At 33.1% G+C, this 17,572-nt stretch overlaps 2 protein-coding genes and 1 non-coding gene across 4 annotated transcripts; 1 reads left to right on the top strand and 2 right to left on the bottom strand.

Annotated features, from left to right (window-relative positions):
- Positions 1-1,082: 1,082 nt before the first annotated feature.
- Positions 1,083-5,657, bottom strand: LOC130998955 (U11/U12 small nuclear ribonucleoprotein 59 kDa protein-like). Of its 2 annotated transcripts, none has more exons than XM_057924398.1 (10): positions 5,501-5,657; positions 4,945-5,047; positions 4,483-4,768; positions 3,881-4,223; positions 3,704-3,787; positions 3,001-3,066; positions 2,651-2,723; positions 2,070-2,458; positions 1,733-1,773; positions 1,083-1,624 (listed from the first exon to the last, which is right to left on the bottom strand). In XM_057924398.1, the coding sequence occupies exons 3-10, from the start codon at positions 4,650-4,652 to the stop codon at positions 1,546-1,548; spliced, it is 1,245 nt and encodes a 414-aa protein (XP_057780381.1). In that variant the 5' UTR covers positions 4,653-4,768; positions 4,945-5,047; positions 5,501-5,657; the 3' UTR covers positions 1,083-1,545. The 2 variants fall into 2 exon arrangements, with proteins under 2 accessions (XP_057780381.1, XP_057780382.1); XM_057924399.1 differs by having other exon boundaries at positions 4,945-5,041; positions 5,501-5,647.
- Positions 5,658-10,281: 4,624 nt separating this feature from the next.
- Positions 10,282-10,365, top strand: TRNAL-CAA (transfer RNA leucine (anticodon CAA)). The gene has a single exon. It is a non-coding gene; the product is annotated as a tRNA-Leu (tRNA).
- A 1,838-nt stretch (positions 10,366-12,203) lies between these two features.
- Positions 12,204-13,553, bottom strand: LOC130998954 (probable membrane-associated kinase regulator 6). The gene is made up of 2 exons (XM_057924397.1): positions 12,669-13,553; positions 12,204-12,547 (listed from the first exon to the last, which is right to left on the bottom strand). The coding sequence occupies exons 1-2, from the start codon at positions 13,303-13,305 to the stop codon at positions 12,540-12,542; spliced, it is 645 nt and encodes a 214-aa protein (XP_057780380.1). The 5' UTR covers positions 13,306-13,553; the 3' UTR covers positions 12,204-12,539.
- Positions 13,554-17,572: the final 4,019 nt, after the last annotated feature.

The following is a 17,572-nucleotide window of genomic DNA, read 5'->3' as shown; positions in this document are numbered from 1 at the left end:
CATGAAACCAACACCTAATCTAAAAAGCAATAATCGAGACATGATTTACGTGGTTCGGTCGTTAAGACCTACATCCACGGGTGTTTGCGAGCTCTTCTACTATGCTTTGAGATAATTACATTTTACAAGTGTGTTGCTCCCAAATAAACCATAATCATCCAATGCTATAAACCTTCTATTTATAGATGTGAGAGTGAGCCCTAAAGGCCTTAGGCTAGGCCCATGAACTCTAATAATTGGATTTAGGCCCTTTAATGCCTTAATACACTTAACTTTAGTCTTGATTTGACCCATCTGCGCTGTCCTTCGTTGCCCGTGTTGAGTAGTTCCCTTGAGCTGCGCAGGCGGGTCTGTGCTGGCAAGTAGCTTGGGTAGTCTGCGCCGCCAAGTCCCTTCGTCTGCGCTGCCCAGTCCCTTCATTGCTGGTCTCAGGCCTTGCGAAGGCATTCTGGTAGCCTGTCTTTGGTAACTCTTGCAGGGCAGGCAGCTCTGCTATGGCGAGGCGGGTTGAGCTCTGCTTCTGGCAGGGCGGTTAGCTCTGCTCTGGCTCCTCGGCAGAGTTGGGGTATGCTCTGGTATTGCTAAGCACAGCGCTGATGAGTATTACAGTCCTCATCACATTCCATTTTATTCTCATTGTCATTCCATTCCAAAATTTATTGCATTCCCTTTTAATTTCGTTCTTGCATACCAGCTATCATTCCACTCACAACATACCCAATCACTTTATTAAAACTCGTGTCACTCTTAAATGGATACTAAAAGTTGGAACCGATGGAGTAATTTTTAAAATTCGTGTGTAAAATAAAAAAGTGACTGAAGAAATTCTTGTATTTTGATTTAAATAACTCTAAATTTAATATGGGCGAGTAAAATGAGCGCTATAAATAGAATCACCATTTAACATTTTCAAATATGAAATCATGCTCGTTAAGATTTGGGGATGCTGGAATTTCATCAACCAAACTTCCCACTTCTTTAAACGCTCTTTCGAATCTACGCGTGTGTGACTGGTCGTGCTTTGTGATTTCAATTTTCAATATTGATCCCTGCGAACTGAATTAATTGAAAATTGTGACATATTTTGAGCAAAACTTGATATCAATTTACATAAAATTGAGCAAAAAAGTTTTTATAGTACAGCAGGGAACGAATTAATCGCAAGATCGAGAGGATTTAAAAGATGTTTTCAGAACTCATAAACTCCTTCAAAATTATCTCTGCGGCGGCTTCCAATTCTCCTTCTAATATTGCACAAAAAATTGAGCAGAACCATGCACAGCAACTAGGCTTTTCAACTCCATTGGCCTTTTTCTAAATTGAAGTTGAATGCTGAGAGAGAGAGAGAGAGAATTGGGAACACGATGTCTCCTGAGATCATTAGCATTCTTCTTGTTCTATAATCTATTCCATCAAGATGAAGACCTCCTAGCCTCGCGTCATTTTCAGTTCTCGACTTCTCAGAGCCAAGAAGGACGTCCAGTGGCTAGACATGCCAGCAAGGGAGCTTATTCGGCAAAGCCAGCTTCCCATCCGAGGTTAAGATCATTTAGGTTTTACCAAGTAGGATGCCCATATCTCATCTGCTGGAGGTGGCGGTTGAACCCAGTGCCCTGGTGTGCGGCTGCATCCAAGTTCCAAAACAAGTAAAAAAACTTGATAAAGAAACAGATAAATTGAGTTGGTTGTCGTAAAAAATAGCAGTTGAACAGCGAGGATGAGATTCACATACCTTCCTCCAGGTCTTATGTATGCATCCCATGTTCTTCTCACCTAAAATAAAGGATAAAACGAATTATAGCAACAGAATAATTTCTTTAGATTGACTAACAATAATCTTAAAAGATTTTCACCAACTGATGCTGAGTTGATTCATAATAGCTTATCCTCAAATATAATCAACTACACAGAGAAAGGTAACTAGGTAAGTGAAGCAAGACCAATAGTAACAAGAAGCTTCTATAGTGGAGCCGTGGAGGATTATAAAGCAGTACAATGACAACTCCACCCATATGAGGGAAAATATCATAGCAAGACAGAAGTTCAATAAAATTTCTTATAGGAATTACCTCGATGAGTGTGCCCATATCGGTGTTACTACCATGATAATAATGGTAAAATTCCATGGGTAAATTAGCAACGGAATCGTAGGCACTGCCAAAACCAGGTCCAGCGGCATTAGGTTTTCTAGATTCATCATGGGAGGTGTTCTTTGAAATCCTGTCGCTGTCTGTATCAGGTTTCTGGTTTTGGGTTTCTGTATCTCCACTATCATTGACGTCTGGTTGTTTTGCATCTGGTGTATGACTCTTGATGTGTTTTCTTGATTCCTTAATAGTAGCAATAGCATCTTTAGCAGCATCTGTATCCACAGCAGCCATTGATAGTCGCTCTTCCTCCTCAACTGCAGCTCTAACTCGTTCAAGAAATTTGTCATCCTCTTCTGGAAGAAAATGGCCTGCATGGTGCCATTCATGGATTGAGCAAGCTGTTTAATTCATTTTCTGACGATGCTTGGCAATTGTAGATTTCACCTCTTAGTTATTTTGAAAAGATAGAGCCTCTCTAGAAAGTTGACAAAATGCCTAAAAGTCCTACTCGTAAAAGAAATACAGAGTATCCGTCTCATCTATAAGTTCATGTTTTTCACCTTGTTTTTTCATTTTTTGTATTCTGAGAGAACGTAGTTCCTGCAGCTTTTCGACAATCAACACCAGCTCAAGCTGAAATTGAAACATACATATATACATAGTTATGATTCCATATCTTGAGAAACAAAGAAAACAAGAAAAAGAATTAACACACTCAATTGATCAGGCAGAAGCAGCAAATGCAGCCACATCAAATGAGCAACCTTAAAACAATTGAAATATATATGTGAAAAAATCTATAATCAATATAGTAATGTAGAATAATCAAGACTTTTCCAACTATTGAAGATGCACAACTTTCCAGTTATTCAAATAGCTTAAATGCCTACAAAGATATAAGAGTCCTTACCTCGGATTCCAGTCTTTTCTTCTCCTCTTTTGCCTTAAGCTTGGCTATCTCCTTCATTTTTTCTACCTGCACAATGTTAATACTTTCTTGCTCAGGAAAAGAAATAAGAGGATGTCTTATCTCAAGAATTACCTAAAAGGAGGTTTCCCTGTTTACAAAACAATGATTAACAAACTTGAAAAGAAAACGAAAAGAAAATAACCTAATAAGTGAAATAAAATAAACCATAATAACATGTATGCATGATACTTACTAAAATATCATCAGACATATCATCAAATTTTACTCTGTATTTGTACTGAGACCAAAATGCAAAGTAAGTTCATGTAAAGAGAAAGGTTGAGCTCATGCCAGAAGAAGTATAGCATACACAGAAATTGCTTATGTCGTAACAGTTTGGACATTATGCATCATATTTTAAAGTATTTGACATCATTCTGTACACAAAACGTCAAGCTCATCTCTCATTTATAACTCCACTAAACTATATATCACGTCTGATCTGAGTCAAAGAGTCTTCAATTTCAAAATCAATCATAGGGATTTAGCATGCCTTTTAGCCTACACATTATACTTAATAAGGTGGCAACATCTTAAAACTGCATCCTCGCAATTTCTTGGAGTTGGAGGGAACATATATTACATAACATAAATACATAGTGAAGACATGATGCCAAGTTTTCACAAAGTCTGCAGTCTATACCTTCTGTTGAGCAATGTCTTTGGCTATCTCCATTTTCCTCCATTCATCCGCTTCCTTATCTATTTTATCAAATTGCTCATGCTCCTAAAACAACAAAGACAAACAGCCAATTAAAAACCTAAACTCGTACAGGATGACAGGAACTTCTTCTAGGTAAAGTCTGCTATATTTTGACACCTTAGCTAAGTTCTCCGCCACGCGCCTCCTTTTCCTTTTCCGCCATAGTTTATTTCTTTTATACTTCTCCATTTTATCAGCCAACCTTTTCACAGCAGACTTCTCCTCCCAAGGACTGTTCTCATCCGCAACAACCCTGAATGGCTCCAGAAGAAATCTGAGCTTCGACATCACAGCATTTGCAGTACTCAACGACATCGTTTCTTGAAATTCAACTCCAATACCGTTGTCCTTCATGAACCTAGAAAACCTACTAATCGACACGTTGCCACGCCCAAAATCTTCACCTTCACTACTCCCATCCCCTTCTTTCATCCGAATCAACATCTCCAACTCTTTCTGCCTGATCAAGCAAACTTCAATCAAAATTCAGTAACACAACAAATTCAGATTTCAGGAAACAATTTCTTAACCAGCCAACATATAATCAAAGCTTTTGCCGTGCTCCTAAACTAACCACCGCTTCACGTGATAGTAAACCACTAATTTCAGCGGCGAAAACGCAGAACAGTCATTCAATGTAAGAATCAGCTAAAATTCAATAAACAAAAATTCAGCTCAAATAACACCAATTGAAGCTTGAAGGACAGAGATGTCGTTACATGGCTTTGGCGAGGTTTAAAGTGTCGTGAAGTTCTTTGAGGCGGCTGCTCACGTTTGCCGAAGTCCAGAACGAAGCAGATGGAGGGGGCATATGCGGCAGCTGCGGCGGCGGTGGCGGGCCCCACGGCGGTAGGGCCTGGTTAAATGGAGGCATCCCCATCGGATTCATAGTGTTCGTTCAATTTTACCGCTAGCAAAACGAAATCGCTCCGTTTTATATGAGCTCCGATTTACATTGATTTTCGAGTCACACTCACATTCCACTCACATGACTTGAACCCCGATCTATATTTGTCAGGAATTGGGTTAGTTTCACCTTCATTATTTGCTTGTTTTTAGCTACTGTGTTATTTAAATTACTAGGCTGCAACAATTGCAGATTATATAATTCCTATACATAGACTGGTGCAGAGAGATATATACACGCATGAAACAATAGCACCTGCGAGTGAGAGATATACCTGAAAGAGATCGAACGGTGGAGAAGTGAAGATACGCTGAGGAGAGACCGGAGCACTGGTTTCGCCATTTGACAGAGACATTAAGCTTTATGCCTACCTGCAGCTATTTCCAAGCATAACATGAAATCCTTTTCTTCGTAGAAGTCTTAATTTAGTAACTGTAGAAGCTAAGGATATAAATTTTTCAAGAACGCGTTAAAGAGGGCGACATCTTGAGCTCTTCGAACCCAGGATGGAATAGACAATGTGCACAAACTTAGACATGGCATTCTCACAAGCATTTCATCAAACAGTTATTGCCCAAAACTCATGACATAAACGCGCACACATTCATTCATAAGGTAATGAATTTTACAGTAAAATCCCACAAGATTAATCTTCATTCTTCACTAATGCGAATCAAAACTTTGATTGTATAAATGGCATTAGAAAAGAACACTTCGAACCACCAAAATGATCATTTTCAAATATTGCTTCTGCTTCTCTAAAGCCTAGTGACTTCAACAACGCTTCTAGCTCGATTTTCCATTTTCAATCAAAGAGGGTAACGAATTACATAATGCAAACCGCAAAATTCTGGGATTTGAGCCTGGAGCTGCGCTCCACGCGGCGGTGGGAGCACTGGGAGGTGAGCGTGCTCTACGCGGCAGCGCGGCGAACTGGTGGTGTGGGGGTGGGGGTGGGGTTGCGGAGGTCGCCGGTGGCCGGAGTTCGAGAAGAAGAGATAAAAGGGAACAGACAATGTGCCCTAATTTCAAATCGCCGATCTCTCTGACTGTATAATTCATTTCTACTTGCATTTGCATCCCGTGCATTTGCACGGGAAAACATTTTTAATATTTATATTTATATAAAATTAATACTAATTCAATTATTATACTTATAAATATAATAAAAAAATTAATTTTAATTGAATACATGTATTTGAATTAAATATTGAAAAAATAAAAAAAAATTCATAATTATAAAATTTGATATTATGAAAAAAAATATGTTAAAAAAATAAAAAATAAAATACTAATTAAAAAGAATTTAAAATATATTTATTCAAAAAAGATTAGAGAAGAGAGAGAAATTTATAAAACTTTAATATTTAAACAAATTTAATTTTTACATTTTAAATCAAATATTTTTATAAAATATATCATATTAAAGCTCTTATCGTGGTCTTTAATTTAATATGCATATTAAATATTTTATAATTAATCGAATTTGACAATGTTGGAAATAAATGTAACAATAAATAAGAAGTTAAAGAAAATGAAAACAAAAAGAAAAATATATAATTTAAACATAAACCTTCAATTTTATTATAACTACAAAATTGTCACTCAATTTTGAAATTGATTTCAAATTGGAAACTCTCTTTTTAATATAGTATAGATTATTTTCGGATATATTTATATTAAACTAATTTAAATGTACTCTAATTATTTTGTGCAATTTTAGTATAATTTCATTTTGTGTTAATTTGTGTCACTTCACATGTGACTCTCTGCATTATTGTCACTATATTTTCAAAAGCATTAATTTTCGGTGGCCTTATGATCCATGTGACTTTTGTATTATTGTCACTATATTTTCAAAAGCATTAACTTTCGGTGGTCTTACCCATGTGACTTCTGCATTATTGTCACTATATTTTCAAAAGCATTAATTTTCGGTGGCCCTACTACATTTAACTCTGTATAAGATTGCATATGACACTTATCATGCTTGTGTTTTTACCTTCTATATATATTTATCCATGTACTATGTCAAATGGCAAAACAATTCTCTCTTACATACTCTTGATATAACAACTTTTCTTCAAAAAATGGCATCTAATTCTAATATTGATGCTTCAAATTCTAGCAATGATGAAGTATGAAAACAAAGCGTTGCCGAACATAATCGACAATTTGACCGCATCATTGAGGATGTGGTCATCCATACCGCAAATCTATATGTACAACCTATCAATCATGCCATTAGAGCTACGAGATGGTATATTGAAAGAAAACGTGAGAAATGTCATAAAGGTGTGTTCGAACAATACTTCTCAGAAGATCCAATCTATCCCCCACAATATTTTTTGAACAAGGTTTCACATGCGAAAGCCTTTGTTTGAACGTATAATGAACAAGCCCGTCGCCACAGATAAATTTTTTCAACAACACCCTGATGCAGCTAGTCATCTTGGTATATCTCCAAGTCAAAAATGTACTGCAGGCTGCAGCTATGAGGGTGTTGGCATACGACAACTCAATCGATTTGCATGATGAATACTTATGAATGAGCGCCCAAGCTATTCGTAAATCAGTCATCAAATTAGTTGAAGGTGTAATTTCCAATTTCGGAGCTGAGTACCTCATAAAGCCCACTGAAGAAGACATGGCAGCTCTTCTTTATGTCGGAGAACGACAAGGTTTCCCAGTCATGATGGGCAGTATTGACTGTATGCATTGGGAATGGAAAAATTGTCCCTCTACATGGACGGGACAATATGCAGGACGAAGCGGTACACCAACAATCATTTTGGAAGTAGTTGCATCACAAGACCTATGGATCTAGCATGCATTTTTTGAAACCGCAGGTTCAAGAAATTATATCAATGTACTTGTTCAATCTCCTATTTTTAATGATATCTTGGAAGGCCGAGCACCAAAGGTCAATTATATCGTTAATGGCCGCGAAAAGAATATGAGATATTATCTCACTGATGACATATATCCTCAATGGACAGCATTTGTCAAATCTATTCCTGCTCCACAACTTCGAAAGCACCAGTTGTTTGCTCAACATCAAGAGGTTGCCCGAAAAGATGTGAGCGAGCATTTTGAGTTTTATAGACTCATTTTGCTTTTATCAAATGACCATGTCTTATTTGAGATCGTGATATTACGAGGAAAATAATAATTGCTTGCATCATCATGCATAATATGATAGTGGAAGATGAAAGAAGCACTTACCTTAACTATCATGATCTGATAAAATTTATCGAATATCGACTAAGACATAATACTCGTCGAAGTGAACATGGAGAGGAAAATAATGATTTCGTATACTCTACGAATAGAATTGCAAGCCTAGCGAGTTATATGAGAACTATGTCCCAACTTCGCAATAGAAAAGCTCACAACTCTCTATTACATGACTTGATCGAGCATATATGGCAAAAGTTTGGCGATGATAATTAAATACTTAGTATGAATTGTTTTTTTATTTTCAATTTTTTGTTTGGATTGTTGTAATTTATATTTTTAGTTTGTCGTAATTTAAGTTTTCATTAGTTTGTTATTTTTTCCATTTTATTTTTTTACAGTATTTTAATTTATATTTAATATTACTAAAATTATTACGATTAAAAATAAGAATAAAATAACTATATATAATGTTGTGATTGGGGTGGTCATTGATAAATCAACAAAAATAGAGGTGGTTGGATTGTGATGAATATTGGTGATGTGGAATATAGAGAAATTATTTAAATATTAAAGATGGTTGTATGGTTGGGTGGTTGCTGACAAACATAGAGTAAATATCATTCTAAAACCTCAAATTATACTATATCATTTTAAAACCTCAAATTATTTGTGTATTATCAATTATATTTTAAATTATTAAAAATGTTTGTCATTTAAAATTATTAATTTTATATTAATTGTGTCATTTGTTCATTTCTCTGGCTTTGAAAATTTGACGTGGCACGTCGAATGCCACGATCTATTTATAATTATTCTTTTTAAACGTACATTGTACAAAACAGTGTCATTATATGCCTTACTAATTGCAAATTTAAAGGGTGAAATAATGAATGGAGGATACAAATTTGATAGTTTAAGGTTTAAAAAAATATTTCCGATAGTTCAGGATATAATTGATGGTGCGAAAATAGTTTAAAGTGATATTTACCTTAAAAATTAAATTCAGTGTTTTTTATTTGCTTTCTTTATTTGAAGAATGGAGTAGTAGAATTTATTTAAATTTAAAAAAATAAATATCACTTTAAATCTCAAATTATTTTTACACTATCAAATATATTCTGAATTACCGAAAATGTATTTTTAAACCTTGAACTAACAATTTTTTTGTATCAATTGTATCATTCATCAATTTTCCATCCTTTAAATTTTTAATTAGTAAGGCATATAATGATGTCGTTTTGTACAATCTATAATATATTAAAAACACAATTTTCAATTTGAAATTAATAGCAAATCAATTTTAAAATTGAGTAATAATTTTTAAATTATAATTAATTTGATGGTTTTTGTATATTTTTATTTTTATTTCATTTTCCTTTATCTTCTTATTTTTATTTTTTATTTATTTTCTAAAATTGTGAATTTTGGTTAATTATAAAATACTTCCTCCGTCTACGATATCGCTTCCACTTTTGTCATTTTTGTTTGTCCATAATATTGTTTTCACTTTCATTTATAGCATTAGAGTCCACAAACTTCTACTCACAATAATAGTGGACCCAAACTCACTCACAACAATACGCACTACTATCCACCACTTTCTTAAAACTCGTGTCATCCACAAAGTGGAAACGTTATCATGGACAGATAGAGTATTTGATATGCATAACAAATTAAAGATCACCATAAAAAACTTTAATTTGATACTTTATGTAAATATTATATTTAAAATATAAATATTATATTTATTTATTGATTAAAATATAATAATTTTCTTTCTCATCTATCATCTTTTTTGAATAAATTTATTTTCCAATTCTCTTTTATTTTTATTTTTATTTCTTTTAAGTTTTTTTCATAACATCAATTCTTAATTTTTTATTTTTTATTTTGTTCTATATGCAACTTAAATATATTTCAATTAAAATTATGTGTTGTATATAAAGAAATATAAAAAAATAGACGAGTCACGCCAAATTTTCGATAATACATAGTGGCATTCGGCGAGCCACGTCAATTGTTTGGAGCTAAAAAGACCAATGATAAAATTTATATAAAATTGATAATTCAAGAATAAAAAATTATTTTCAATAATTCATGATATAATTGATAATGCATAAATAATTTGACATTCAAATTTAAAACTAGGCCATTGCATGATTTTATTTTTATTGAAGACTCTCATTTCTAGATCAACGATTCAAATTTGAATTTATATCTATTTTGGCATGGTGAATAGTTGGAAAAATTATTAATGACTACGTTTTTTTCTTTTTGGATTTTATTCTTAAAGGTAGATGTATATATAAATAATTGGTTTTCTACGCTTTCTTTTTATGAACAGATAAAAACAATTTTCTTCAATTAAAGTTTAAGAATAAAAAGAATATCTTACATATTAATTAAAATTTAACAAAGACTTAAACATGAAGTCAGGATGGCCGAGTGGTCTAAGGCGCCAGACTCAAGTTCTGGTCTTCGTGAGAAGGCGTGGGTTCAAATCCCACTTCTGACATCATTTTTTTTGCTTCTTAACCTTCTTATTTTTCTATTTTTTTTGCTTCTTAACCTTCTTATTTTTCTATTTTTTTTGCTTCTTAACCTTCTTATTTTTCTAAGTTACTTTTTTAATGCTTTTTCTTATGTCTAATTTAAAATTTCTTAACCTTCTTGTTTTTCTAAGTCAAAAACATTCTTGATTTTCTAAGTCAAAAACATTCTTGAACCAAATTCTTGAACGCTGACAACAACATGATTACACCAAGGTTCTACAGTTTCACATGACATGGAGATTTTCCCATTATACATGATATATCATCCTTTTTTTTTAGAATATTATATATCATCCTTTTCAGTGAGAGAGAGAGAGGGATGTTGTTTGTTTTACTCAACTCTCTCATGCATCCATTTCAGATAATTGTTACACAAAGCTGCTCACTTCATATTGAAAACTCCTCACTTGTGTTGTGGAGATAGGATGATGATGGTGCATTGAACCTAACATTCAGCACTTAATTTCATGTGCTGCATAACGGCAAAAGCATGACTTCCCTCTTTAATGTATTGTCCTTTCATGGCAAAAACAAAAGCTCAAAGCCGACTTCTCCGACATGCTCGATGCTACTTATAGCGATGTCTCTAGCCCTTATAGTCCTGCCAACAGACTTTGCTTTTCCCAAGGAAAAAACTCTCTTGAAAAATTCTTGTCTTAAACTTGCATTCTTGTCCTCATCTTATCTGCTCATCTCTATTTTTATGATTTCCAGTTAGTTTTCCTTAACAGATTGCCAATATTAAATGTCTTAAACTTTCATTCTTGGATCAAGAAACTGGCAGTAATAATAACTAATTACTCTGAGTCTGTAACTACTTGATGTCTTTCATGTTTTCAACCAATTCACAAAGTTTGAAACTTTTTCAGCCTTGCTCTCTTCATATCTTGCTCTTGTGGTGAAGTTTTCAACTGGGAGTAAGGCCAAAAACGCGTGGTTGGTTAATACAAGAACCGAGTAACACTTAGTGAGGACAAGTAGGATGTCTTAAGGGGTTGGTCCCCCACAATCTAGGCTATTTTGAGATGTATTCGAAACTTGAAGTCTTAGACGTTAGCGAATGAAAATAGTGCTGCTTCACCAATAAGGGGAATGGATAAGCAAACAGACAGAGAAAATGGCAGATAGAAACAAGAATGTGTTGCTGTTGTTATGGCCTATCTTCAGCAGCGTGTTGCCCCGATGGAGCCCCTATGTCCCCGGATGTTCCCAAACGAAAGAGTTAGGTTTCGCTTGCTTGTAGGATTTGAGATCCTTTAGTTCATGGTCCATGTAATGTTCAAACTTGACAGGAATTAGGCATCACTCCTATAATTGATCATAGCAGATTAGTGTAAAAAAAATGGGACCTTTTTTTTTTGGTGGTGTTGTTTTGAATGATGTGGATATGTTACATAAGTTGGGATTGATCATGTCTGAAAGTAAATGATGAATCTTCTGCTATTCTCATCTGTTTTGTTTCTTCTTGTTAACCACTGTTAAAAATGGGCAGTATCTCAATCTGGTGGAAGTAATGTAATAATGTGAGAATGTCTTTACCTAGAATGATCACAAATAGTTGTGGACCAAGCATCAATTTTTTGTTAATTTTGAAACACTTGACAAAATGGAATAAACAATATCCCACAAAGGTACAAAAAGAGAGAAATGGGAACATGTGAGGCCCCTTTGAAACCTCATCCTAACAAAACCAAGCATGAGCTAACAAGATGCCAAAGGTATCTTCATCTCTAACAACTAGCCTTTCCTCTTCTTTTGCTCAAGAATCATTCATCACAACAAAATAATTAAATTATGAAGGTGAAACTAAATCATGATGTGATCATTAAGAAGTGACTACAGATCTGTTTTTCTCCATGACAGATATCAGAATCATATATACAATGGGGAGAATTTTTCATTTTACAACACAAGGATTGACAGATTGCACAATGCCCTGAGTAAAGGAATTTCCAAAAATTTGTCTTGCCTTTTTCTTTTTCTTTTTTCTTTTTTCCTACTAAAAAGATAGGACAAAACTAAGAGGAGCCTAAATAATACACCATGAGGCTAAAGGAAAAGGGCTGCATTTCTTGAATTTGATTTCTCTCCAGCTTGATCCTGTGGTTTTTTTCTCTGTGCAGGTGACAAATTCCCTCTACTTTTCTGAATTTTTTGGAAAAATCAAATCATTAGTCTTAATTCAAGACTATTTTTAAAGAAAAAAGAAAAAAGGAAAGGAAAGGAAAGAAAATCAAGAATCAGCTGGACTTAACAGCTCAACTACCTATTGATCTTTTACAGTAGAGAATTGCTTCATGGATTGAGCTCTCATCACCACACCAAGCACTACTAGCACGAGACGGGCTCAATCTAGGCGAGGCTTGAGGCGAAGCGCCCCAACTCCTCACCTTCTTGAGTGAAGCAGCTGAGCTAGGCCTTGGTGATGCTTGCAGAGAATTAGTCCAGCTCCGGACCTCACAAACCTTTCTCTCGAGATCATCGACTCTATTGTTCTTCCTCGAGCTTCTGTACAACGGCCTAATCAATCCAAAACACTTGTGCAAGATCCTCTTTGATGATCTTCTCCACTTCTCAACCAAGCAAGACTCTTTCTTGGCTCCATCAAATGGACTTCTCGTTGCATACGAGAAGAGAGGCGATGCAGGGACAGAAGCCGGAGTTTCTTTGAAGGCGTAGACCGGCATGAGCTGCCCGTCTGCAAAGATTTCATCAGCATGAACAAGGGCAGCATGGAATGCTGTCAAAGAAACATCAAAGTTGAAGTTTTGGTCTTTTTCATATGATTTTTGTGGCAAATTTGGCTTGATGATCTCAGTTAAGACATCAAGAGAGTGCTGTTTTCTGTCTACTAACCAACTGTAAGAAAAGCTCTCTGTGGCTAATGGCTTGGAGTTTTCCATGGTGAAATGGGATACTTTGGGAAGAAAAATGGAGAAAGAAATGGTTTTTTAAACTGGGAATTTTGGGTGGAAAAAGTGTGGGAATTCCTTTTTATTGGTGCCACAATATAGCAAGGCCTTTTATGTGTGGGGAATAAATGGAGTTTTCTTCAACAACACATGGCTTGTCACATATCACTCTAACACAAGTTTGGTAATTTGCAATTTTGATAATATGTTTCAAGAATATATCAATGTTTGAAAGCGAATGTTTGAACATATTTTCTTGATTTTTCCCACATATATTCATAGGGTGTTACTTTTTGAGATTAATTATTTGTCAATCTAGCTTCTTGATTTTCTTCCTTTTCCTAACTTAGATGTCCAAGTTTTGCCCATCTAATTTCTAGAACAATTTCATCTTTGCCTACTCATTGTTGATGGAATTTATCAAGAAATGCAACCGTGCACGCAATATTCAATCCTCCACAAGGATTTGGATCAAATACTCCAGTTTCATGTTCCCTATTTTTTCCCTCAAATTTTTCGATGACGAAGAAATATCCATATTTTGCAATAACACAAGAGAAGCAAATCGAACTAGACAAGATATGCATAACAAATCCAATTTAGAAAATATTTGTGGGAATATTCGATCTTATAATCAATCACAAACTCGTCCACTTCTTCAATAAAATCGTTTCGAAATAAAATTTAAACTAGCATTTGCACCTCGTGCAATGGAAATAATATATATCTATATTTATATAAAATTGATATCAACTCAATTATTATATTTATAAATATAAAAAAAAAAATTAATACTCCTTTCGACGAATCTTGACACGTTTGGTTTCGGCACGAGAATTAAGAAATTGTAAATTAGTGTTTTAAGTGTGTAGCTAATAAAGTATAAAAGTGATAAAGTAGAAGAGAGAATGTAATAAAATGATAAAGTATGAGAGAGAATGTAATTAAGACCCCTTATTTTTGGACTAATTATTACCTTATTTGGAAATGCGTCAAGATTCGTGGGACGGATGAAGTAGTATATTTGAGCTTAATATTGAAAAAAATATTAAAAAAATAAAGAAGAATTCACAATAATAAAAATTTATTATGAAAAGGCAACAAAAAGTCTTTAAAAAAATAGAATTATTCAAAAAAATATGAGAGGGGAGAAATATATTTTTTTATTTATAATTTTTAAATAAATATAACTTTTACATTTTAAATCAAATATTTACATAAAATATCAAATTAAAGCTCGTACCGTGAATTTTAATTTGACATGCATATTAACTAGTATTTTGTATTTAGTTAAATTTCACAATTTTAGAAAGAAATAAAACAAGAAAAAAATAAAGAAAAATAAAATAAAACATAAAAAAAATATAATTAAAGATAATCTTTGATTTTATTATAATTATAAAATTGACATTCAATTTTTAAATTGAAAATTATCTTTTCAGTGTAGTATAGATAGATTATACATTTCTTTTTATTTCCTATAGATAGATTATACATTTCTTTTTATTTCCTTGGACATGATTTATCCTAAAGAACATAAAGCTTATGATATGATAGAAAAGAGGCAACCTTAGCGAGTGGACCATAGAAATTATGTTGTTGGATGTAATTAACAATATAAAGTCGCTGCAATATATAAAAAACATTTATATTTTCTGTCGAATGCATTTGGAATATACATAGAGAACATCCGGATAAATCAGACTTCTAATCATTACTATAATAAGCACTGGAGCCCTAAAAATTGATGACAAACATTTAAGGGTCCTCTGCAAAAATATCTAAATATATATAATCTCAACTAAACAATTAATAACAATTAATCAAATACTAATTAAATTTTGTCACTAATACAATTATGAAAGGACAAACTAATTATTAATTCATTATTCATTTTGAAGAAGGTTTGTGGGCAGGATTGAAACAAATTGCCAGCTGAATAAGGCATGGACCATGCTTCGGACAGTGACGTTCCTTGTCTTAAAACATTTAAAACAGCAGAAGCTGCCAATTACAAACCTCCAATATGTATCACAAAACTTACCTTGTTACACGTCATTAAGTGATAATATAAAATAATAGTAAATGCAATATAAACGTTCCAATATTTATCACAATTGTATAAAAGCTTAAGGGGGTGGAATTTAAAGTACCCATTTTCATAAGATGTCTATGAAAAATACCCACTCAAGGGATGTACCATACAATAGTGTTGTGATGTTGATAGGTTTGCATGAATTTTTGTAAAAGTTCTTACACTTTTCTTACACAAGTACAATTGTGTAAGAAAATGTGTAAGATATGTAGTTAAAAATGCACAAAATCTGATAAATGTGCAATTATTGTAAAGGCACGTGACCTTGTAAGCCTAAAATGCCCTAAGTTTGAAAATAATGAAGATAAGTTTGTGTATAATAAAACAGTAATACGAGGACGTAAAAAATTGTAATTTAAGTATATTTGGAATCAAAAAAAAATTCTGAACCTAATGGATAAAATACCCGCCAGTAAACCATAGCCGCTCCCAATAGCCGCCGGTGTTTTATCCCGACGGCTATTGGGAGCGGCTATGGTTTACTGGCGGGTATTTTATCCATTAGGTGCATAATTTTTTTTTTTATTCACAATATACTTAAAATTTGAATTTTTCAGCCCTTGTATTACTGTTTTATTATATACAAACGTATCCTCATTTTGTATTTTTTTTAAAATATATTTTATGAAGTAGAAATACATAATAGAGAAGGAGATTGACAAATTTGGATTATAGTGGGGTAATAAGTCTCAAATTTTTTATTTTATTTTATTTAACATGAATTAATATAGCGTAACACATAAAATAATAGAAAATGTTGGGTAAAAAAATATAAAATCATATATTATGAAACAATAAAACATTAGAGAGCTTACCACATACATACCCGTCAGTATTTAGTATCCAAAAGACGTAGCCGCGTGAAAGAAACCCGGAGCGGCTACATCCAGCGGTTACTTTTTACTGGCGGGTTTTTATACCATTTCATTTATAACTGGTTTTTATATTACAATATACATAAATTTTATTTATTAGACTTCATATTAATGGTTGTTGTATTTTTTTCAAATTTGAAGACCTAAGTCTAAGTCATTTTATGATTGGACAATTCAATTGGCTAGGGGGAAGCTTTATAGGGTGGGAATCTATAGGCTTTGCAGCAAATTAACTCACGGGTATTGGAATTGAGCGGGCACGGCTTTTGTGGGATTTGTTTGACCACATTAAAGATTTGATAAGAGAGATAAATTGGGTAGGGCCCATTTACACTATATTTTACGTTAAATTAGGGTGTTGGGGTAGAGAAGCAGCCGCACTATCCATCAAAGAAGCAGCCGCACTTCATTTTTCGTGTGAGAGTGGAAGGAAAAGACGGCAATTGAGAGAGGGAAGGCATATACGCCATTTTCAAAGACAAGGTAAGGTCTCGTGTGTTTGTATTGAATTTTTTTGTCGAAAACAATAGTCATGTTCTAACTTGTAATATTGTGTTATGAAATTTGAAGTGTTTTTGGGGGACAATTCACGGTTATTGTTTGGTCTTCTTCAAATCCATTCACGCCATGACTTCTTCTTCAAACCAAGTAAGTATACTACATTTTTAAGTATTATTTGGTATATGTTTGGTGAATACATCGGTGTATATGTTAGATGAGTTTATTTGTTATTTGTTTTGTATATGTTAGATATATTTATATGTTTCGAATTTATATGTTAGATATATAGTATTGAATTTTGTTTTGTATTTGTAAGAAAATGTTAGATATATATGTTAGTTATATATGTTTTGTATGTGTTAGATACATTTTTTGTATTTTTCGAAAAAGTATTGAATTTATATGTTAGATATATATATTTAGATATATGTTAGATATATAGTATTGAATTTTTGTAAAAGTTCAATACCGTACAAAAATAAATACTATTGATTTAGATATATAGTATTTATTTTTTATTTCGTAAATGTTAGAATTTATATGTTTCGAATTTTTATATGTTTTGTATAGTATTGAATTTTGATTTTTTATTTCGTATATGTTAGATTTATTTATATGTTTCGTATATGTTAGATATAGTGTAGTTGAGTGTTGTTAGAAGTTGAGTATAGTTTGAGTGTTGTTATAATTTTTATTTAGTTGAAGCATATTTAGATATATTTAATCGTCTATTTAGATCATTAGGTTAATTTTACTGTATTACGCATAAAATAATAACGTTTTTTAG

Source organism: Salvia miltiorrhiza, chromosome 8, assembly GCF_028751815.1.
Source record: "Salvia miltiorrhiza cultivar Shanhuang (shh) chromosome 8, IMPLAD_Smil_shh, whole genome shotgun sequence".
NCBI lineage: Eukaryota > Viridiplantae > Streptophyta > Magnoliopsida > Lamiales > Lamiaceae > Salvia > Salvia miltiorrhiza.
This window is presented reverse-complemented; position numbering and strand designations above follow the sequence as displayed.